Source organism: Alosa alosa, chromosome 19 (genome assembly GCF_017589495.1).
Source record: "Alosa alosa isolate M-15738 ecotype Scorff River chromosome 19, AALO_Geno_1.1, whole genome shotgun sequence".
In the NCBI taxonomy this organism is placed as follows: domain Eukaryota; kingdom Metazoa; phylum Chordata; class Actinopteri; order Clupeiformes; family Clupeidae; genus Alosa; species Alosa alosa.
Genome location: NC_063207.1, coordinates 1,870,619 through 1,878,979, shown reverse-complemented (window position 1 = coordinate 1,878,979; position 8,361 = coordinate 1,870,619). Strand labels below are relative to the sequence as shown.

The window sequence follows — 8,361 nt, the reverse complement described above, 5'->3', positions numbered from 1 at the left end:
CACACCCATCCACATCAAACACACACACTGTTGGACACACACACACACACACACACACACACACACACACACACACACACACACACACACACACACACACACACACACACACACACACACACACACACACACACACACACAGTTACAGGGCAGCCGTGGCCTACTGGTTAGCACTTCAGACTTGTAACCGGAGGGTTGCCGTTTCGAACCCAGACCAGTAGGCGTGGCTGAAGTGCCCTTGAGCAAGGCACCTAACCCCTCACTGCTCCCCGAGCGCCGCTGTTGTTGCAGGCAGCTCACTGCGCCGGGATTAGTGTGTGCTTCACCTCACTGTGTGTTCACTGTGTGCTGAGTGTGTTTCACTAATTCACGGATTGGGATACATGCAGAGACCAAATTTCCCTCACGGGATCAAAAGAGTATATACTTACTTATACTTATACATGGTGCTGGGTCTAGTGCTGCCTTTGATTACTAATGCGTTTGCCGTTTGTTGCTCCTACCCTGCACTGTCTCCTGTCACTTCCTGTAGGTGGAGCCTAGTGAGCTTACTGGTTGCTGATAGGCTCTCCTTCATTACTGGGGCCAGCCCACTCGTATAAAGTAGAGATGCGCGGATGGCCTATTATTTCAACCGTAACTGCATAGCAAAACTTGTCATCCATCCGCACCAACGTTTTTTGACCAATTTTCAAAACCGCACCCGCCTGCCATCCGCTGGTTGTTTTAATGTATATGGGTGATGCGGTGCTGCTGACGTGAGGCTAGAAAGCTCTTGCCCTGTTCTAGAAAGACTGATTCAATGCAGCAAATATATTAAAAGGCTAAAGTCCTACATTGGCTATGTTGTAGCCTATCCCCAGAATATCAGCAGCAAACTCGGTCTCTGTCTCGCAAAACAGTCTCCAAATAAAACGCACATCGGCCTGTAACCTTTTTATCATTGTAATAAAAAACGCAATTTGGCACATAAATTCAACATGCTGCTATTTAGCCTACTAATTAATGCCTATTGTACTTTATTTTTTGCAAAAAGAAAGAAATCCTTAATTAAACAACAAGCCATTCACATTATAGCCTACTTTACACACTGTCATGTCAGGGTGACACTATGACAAGCCTGCTCTGAAGACTCCCATTCATTTTGACTGCATGGGAAGAGAGCGCGTCTTTTTCAGACCGACAGCGCAATTCATTTTATACCAGCAGGCCGATCGGACAAACTATGGCGCCTCGACATTAAAGAAACGCCGACTCTATTCATTCCGAAAGTCCACCGCACATCAGTGCAACGTGCATGCTCACATTTTTAGTAACAACCGCCAAACTTGCTTGCTTGCGTTACACATCTAAGGATGTTATTGAACTTGTAGAAGTTTTAGCTCTTACGTTCTGAACATCTCGCACTGCCATTGCCCGATGTCATTTCTGAGTCATATCACTCCATAATCTGTCTCTCTTTTAAATGCCTATTCCCTGAATGGTAGGCTACAATGACTATGTGTTTTATATATGATATCGAAACAAAATAACCCAGGCAGTCTCATCTATGAGATGTTTAGGCCTCCTCCAATACTGGCAGCTGGGCTCATAGGTTGCAGATTTGCTTAGTGGCCTACCAAGGCTCTGCAACGAGACGCGACATGGGAGATGAATCATCGGTCAACTTGCACTGTAGCCTATTCTACTTTCTTATTGCACACTGGAGAGGAAAACATGCTGGTAGTCTACGATAGGCTACTTAATTTACACTTTTTTTTACCTTTAGTGTGTGTGTGCGTGCGTGAGAGGGGTTGCTCAGTGAAACATCGGAATACACCAACTCCGCAACACCATCTCTGATAGAAGCAACTAGGCCAAATTACTGCCTGAGGAAAATTTGACTATTTCAAAGTGTGCTCGTTTTTTTCGGATGTAGGTAACACAATTTAACAATGTATAGACTATATATTTTTTTTTCATTTGATTGGTTCAACCGCCACCCGCCCGCCATTAATTAAAATATTATATTTCTTCATGTCATCCGCCCGATCCGGGTTTAACCAGAGTCCGCGGCTGTAACCGCGAACCGCGCATGTCTAGTGTGTGTGTGTGTGTTTTGCCCAAGTATGATGCAATGCTCTGCGCTCAGTGTTGAGAAACTAATAAATATGAGAGAGGCACACACACACACACACAAAAATAATAAATTAAGTTGATGAGAGTCTGATGACTGACGACTCATGTGTGTGTGTGTGTGAACGCCATTTAGGGGTGTGTGTGTGTGTGTGTGTGTACTCCATTCAGGTGTGTGTGTGTCTGTGTGTGTACACTCCATTTTGGTGTATGTGTGTGTGTATTTCATTCAAGTGTGTATGTGTGTGTGTGTGTGTGTGTCAGCACAGATCTGTAGAGTAGTGTGAGGTCAGGGAGGTGGACACTGCAGAGCGTTGGCATACTCAGCTGTCTTATTCATATTGAAATGAAGGACACACACACACACACACACACATACAGACAGACAGAGGTCATCTAATAAATAAGTGTGTGTGTGTGTGTGTGTCTGTGTGTGTGTGTGTATCCTTTAATTACTTTTTCAATCCTTTTGTGTTTTGTTTTGGAAGGGGGAAATGTAACAGATTTGACAGTTCAGCACCCTTCCCCTCTATCTCTCTCTCTCACACACACACACACACACACACACACACACACACACTGTAAGCATATTTAAAAAGCTGAAATGACATTGTGACATCAGAGATAAAATGAGAGACAGTAAGAGATGATGGGATGAGAAGAAAGTGAGGAGAGGACAGGAATAGAGAGAGGAGGGGAGGAGGAGGGAGAGAGAGAGAGAGAGCAGGGGAGAGGACAGGAATGGAGAGAGGAGGGAGGAGGGGAGGGAGAGAGAGAGAGCAGGCCAGAGGACAAGAATGGAGAGAGGAGGAGGGGAGGAGGAGAGAGAGAGAGAGAGAGCAGGCCAGAGGACAAGAATTGAGAGAGGAGGAGGGGAGGAGGAGGAGAGAGAGAGAGAGAGAGCAGGGGAGAGGACAGGAATGGAGAGAGGAGGGGAGGAGGAGGAGAGAGAGAGAGAGAGAGCAGGCCAGAGGACAAGAATGGAGAGAGGAGGAGGGGAGGAGGAGAGAGAGAGGAGGCCCGTTGTCCCAGGGACACATTGGGAAGATGTCTGAGACAACTCTGGGACAGTGGACAAAATCCGCGCATCTCTAGTATAAAGCCCACCTTGGCTTTTCTGTGTGTTAATGGAATTTTTGCTATATGTCATAATCACGTTCATGAACTTAGTGACACACACACACACACACACACACACACACACACACTTTTTGCTATATGTCAATCACATTCATGAACTTAGTGAAACAAAGGAAAACATTAAAATCAAAACACTTTCCCACAAAACCTGTTACCTCTTTTATGTCCTGAACTCACCCAATTAGGTCACCCTCACCCTCACGTTTTTAGGCCTCTCTCTCTCTCCCTCTCTTTGCTGTGTGTGTGTGTGTGTGTGTGTGTGTGTGTGGGATGTCTGACCTCTCTGGCAGATGCTTCAAACGGCCAAACTCCTGGAGAATGGCCATCCAGTCCTCACAGGACACGGCCGACGCCCCAGACACGCTCAGAGAGAGCGACGACAGCTCAGGCTCAGGGTCCACCCGACACGGATGCCGGACACTTAGCCTGCATCCCACAACACACAGATAAACAAATAAACAAACAACAACACACACACACACACAACACACACACACACACAACACAACACACACATAAACAAACAACAACAACACACACACACACACACACACACACACACACACAAACACAAAAAAAACACACACACATACCAAAAACACACACACACAGAAAATAAAAATAATCAGACAGATAGACAGACAGATAGATAGATAGATAGATAGATAGATAGATAGATAGATAGATATACTTTTAATTACAGTGTTCCAGCAGCCATATAAACACAGCATTCACACATACATACATACATACATACATACATACATAAATTATTCAAAAAAAATATTATCCCTCTCTCTGCTCAGGGGTAGTCATTATAAAGTACTATTGCAGTGGGTAAAACAGTATCTGTCTTTCTCACAGCTTAGCTGGCATAGCCTCCAACTGAAAACACTTTGTTGTTTGACCAGTAAGTTGTGTAGTGGATGTGAGGTATTGCCCAATCTATTTAACAGTTTGTGCAGCATCCTTCTCTCCACCACCAACTCCAGGGACTGTAGAGCTGTCCCCAGCACAGACAGCTTTCCTTATGATTTGATTCAGTTTCTTAGTGTCCCTGGCTGTAATGCTGCTGCCCCAACAGATGGCAGAAAAGAAAATTGCACTTGCAACAACACTCTGATAAAACATCTGCAACATTTTGCTGCACACATGAAATGAGCTCAGGCCTGGCCCTGCTAAAGTCCACCACCATTGCCCTTGTCTTAGCCACATGTCACAAAGTGGTCCACCAGTGGTCTTAGCCACATGTCACAAAGTGGTCCACCAGTGGCCTGTACTCCGTCTCCTCACCATCACTGACACACCCCACAACTGCAGAATCATCTGAGAACTTCTGCAGGTCACGTGACTGAGAGTTGCACTGGACGTCTGGTGTACAGTGCGAAGAGAAAAGGACACTGCACAGTCCCTTTTGGTGCTCCTATGTTACTGACTAACTGCTCAGACACACAGATCTTTCATTCTCACAACCTGTGGTCTGTCAGTCAGGTCGTCAATAAACCATGAAGTTACAGAGATACAGAGGGCCAGATGTACTATTATTATTATACCATTTCTTTCGCAACGTGGGCGTAAAATCGTCCAAAGCGCAGACCGCCATGTCACGCAGACCGCCATGTCACGCAGACCGCCATGTCATGGGAGGATCAAGGGGAAAGTGGGAGTTTAGCGTAAAGAGATGGGAGGGGAAGAGTAAAGAGCCTAATTATGCGCCTGAATATCTCTGCCTTGTAGAAGCAGGTGTTAATCCAAATTTCGGTTAAATGCGTCAATAAAAGAACCTTTCAAAGACAACAGAATCGCTATTTAGGGCACCAGTTTTGCGTCTTTTTTCTATATCAAAAGCAACCTTAATTTTCGTTGGCCTTTCAAATGTCTTACTTCCACTTTCACGTCATCCACTTAAACTTTCCTATTTGCTAGATTTGACCAATCTTTCATAGCCTACGTGCACAAGTAGTTTGAGTAGAACTACTGATCTTCATTATCTCCCTGCTTGTTGACATCTTATCATGTATGGTATTATTTCATGATCGCTAAACGTTTGATTCGTTTTAATGTTGTCATCAGTTAACTTCATTCAACTGCAAATGTATGTAGGCTATGCCGTTCAGTTGTGGACGTTCGTAAGGCATGAAAGCTAGCAGCCCGGGCTTTTAGCTTGACTGTCCTGATCCGAGGTGCTAGGTGCAGGGCTGAGGCGCGCAGGTTACACATGCACCTCCTTCACAGTAGAACATACACCTCCCTCACAGTAGAACATGCACCTCTCTCACAGTAGAACATCCACCTCCCTCACAGATAGACAGATAGATAGATATATAGACAGATAGATAGATAAATAGATAGATAAACAGATAGACAGACAGACAGACACAAACAGACAATACAGAGAGACATAGATGGATCCTCACGTGAAGCCGTCTTTGTCTCTTCTCAGTGTGAGGCTGGAGCAGACTGCCCCCTCCTGGTGAGCCTCTGGTGGTACATCGTCTGAAATGCTGTCAAATACCTTCATCAGACAGCAGTGAAACAGGGGACCAAAATGCAATGCCAGCCATTTCAAAAACGCTAAGCAGCACAAATTATTTTGACAAATGGAATAACTGTGTGTGTGTGTGTGTGTGTGTGCCTGTGTGTGTGTGTGTGTGTCTGTCTGTGTGTGTGTGTGTGTGTGTGTGTGTGTGTGTGTGTGCGTGTGTGTGTGTGTGTGTGTGTGTGTGTGTGTGTGTGTGTGTGTGTGTGTGTGTGTGTGAGTGTGTGTGTGTGTGTGTGTCTGTGTGCGTGTCTGTGCGCGTGTGCGTGTGTGTGTGGTGTGTGTGTGTGTGTGTGTGTGTGTTACCTGATGTCCACTAGGCTGGGGCAGGTGTTGCTGAGGGACAGGAGTGCTGATGCCCAGTCCAGCGTGAGGCGGCTCACTCTCACAAACAGCCCCTTCAGCCCACACACACCATGCAGCGCTGACCGCAGCACACTGGGGCCCTCCTCACACACTCTACTGCTGCAGAGCAGGAACACACACTCACGCACACACACACACACACACACACACACGCACACTCACGCATGCACACACACACACACACATTTTTTTAGACCCTGCCATGGATGAAATTCTACGAAATTTGGCATACCCCCAGAAAATGTCAGGTTAATCATACACATAAAATTTGGTGCAGTTCTGAACATCTTAACTGAAGAGAGGGGCGATTAAAGCAGAATGATATTGCATTTTCATTTTTCACCGGGGGGTGCAAATCACAAATGAGTGATTATGGGCCAGGTTGATGTGGCCCCTTCAGACCAACATACCATAAAAAAGTTCTTCATCCTCAGTGCCACGGTTCAGGTAGTTATTTAGAAAAATCTGCATTTTTTGGGTTTCGAGGGGTCACAGCGCGGGTGGGGGGTGTGTAGTGACCCCCGGGGACCAAACTAAATTTTTTCGTAAAAGTCTAGTGGGGCTACATACCCACCAAATTTCCCCGGTGGTTCGTTGACCAAAAATTCAGGAAGTAGATGACGGGGGAAAAAAAACAACAAAAAAAAAAAACTTTGACAATCCCTATCGCTAGCGGCGGCCATCACATGCTTCGCTAGCGGCGGCCATCACATGCTTCGCTAGCGGCGCATTATATGCTTCGCTAAGCGGCGATCATTATATGCTTCGGCTAGCGGCGATCATCATATGCTTAAGCTTAGCGGCCATCATATCACATGCTTATGCCGCTAAGGCGGTCATTATATGCTTCGCTTAATGGGGCGATCATCATATGCTTCGCTTAGCGGGATCATTATATGGCCAGCGGGTCATTATATATTATATGCTTCGCTAGCGGCGGTCATTATATGCTTCGCTAGCGGCGGCCATCACATGCTTCGCTAGCGGCCATCATTATATGCTTCGCTAGCGGCGATCATTATATGCTTCGCTAGCGGCGATCATTATATGCTTCGCTAGCGGCGATCATCACATGCTTCGCTAGCGGCGGTCATTATATGCTTCGCTAGCGGTCATTATATGCTTCGCTAGCGGCGGCCATTATATGCTTCGCTAGCGGCGGTCATAATAAATAAATGTAAAACTGATACCTTTTGCTTTTCCCAAATACAATGTAGCCTACAGGTGTACATGACCTTTCATCAGTCCAGTTGCAATAAATGAACTGTGATGAACTGCTCTACTTGTGATTGTTTAGAGATTTTAAAGGTTTTATAACAATGTTTCAAATTTTTTGGCTAGTGCTACAAATCTATTCACCTTCACAGCGCCAGCAGGCTACTTGGCATGCCAAACAAGCATACACAAAAGTTTCAAGAGTGGGGGTGAAGTAGAAGATGGATACAAATTGATTAGTGTGATTTATGTTCGCGGAACGGATGTACAGGACTGAGCAGCGGTCATATTTTGTACCGCTATGCGGTACATCTAGTTCTAATAATATCTAATATTTTACAACGTTTCTAAGACGTTAGTACATTTTTTTATACTGTAGGAATCATATACTACAGTACATATTCATACCACATCATATAGTGTTTTGTTTTAGTATAGGTTTCCTCCGTAAAAGAGACAAGTCATTTAACTTCACAGCTTGCAGTTAAAATCCGTAAATTCATGGACATGCCTTTAATTTTGAGGCAAGAAACGTCAGTCTTAACAGGCGCCTCTGTCCACACCACTGTCCACCCAAACACACACACCACTGTCCGCCCCAACACACACACCACTGTCCACCCCAACACACACACCAGAGTCCACACCACTGTCCACCCAAACACACACACCACTGTCCACACCACTGTCCACCCCAACACACACACCACTGTCCACACCACTGACCACATCACTGACCACCTCAGCACACACACCTCTGTCCACACCACTGACCACACCAGCACACACATCTTTGACGTCAAATATCCACTGGAATTTTGTTTCTTTTTATTACACCTGCCAGGGAATCCGTGTTATGTGGGTAAACTGCTGCATTGCAGGTAAAACACGTTTAAATGGCTATAGCCTACGTTTAAAACACATGATTCCACATGTCTACATTCAATGCTATTTAAGCCACTTCTAAAGTTTGTTTAGATCCAGTG

The 8,361-nt window shown here is 45.4% G+C and overlaps 1 protein-coding gene across 1 annotated transcript in view; it reads right to left on the bottom strand.

The window, feature by feature from the left end:
- Positions 1 to 3,346: 3,346 nt before the first annotated feature.
- Positions 3,347 to 8,361, bottom strand: part of LOC125284328 (NACHT, LRR and PYD domains-containing protein 1 homolog) — a 17,177-nt gene continuing 12,162 nt past the window's right edge. The window contains exons 12-15 of the mRNA XM_048228242.1: positions 6,101 to 6,259; positions 5,673 to 5,759; positions 3,535 to 3,681; positions 3,347 to 3,353 (exon numbers count right to left, since the gene is read on the bottom strand). Of these exons, the coding sequence (XP_048084199.1) occupies positions 3,347 to 3,353; positions 3,535 to 3,681; positions 5,673 to 5,759; positions 6,101 to 6,259 (400 nt within the window). The remainder of the gene's footprint in view (positions 3,354 to 3,534; positions 3,682 to 5,672; positions 5,760 to 6,100; positions 6,260 to 8,361) is intronic.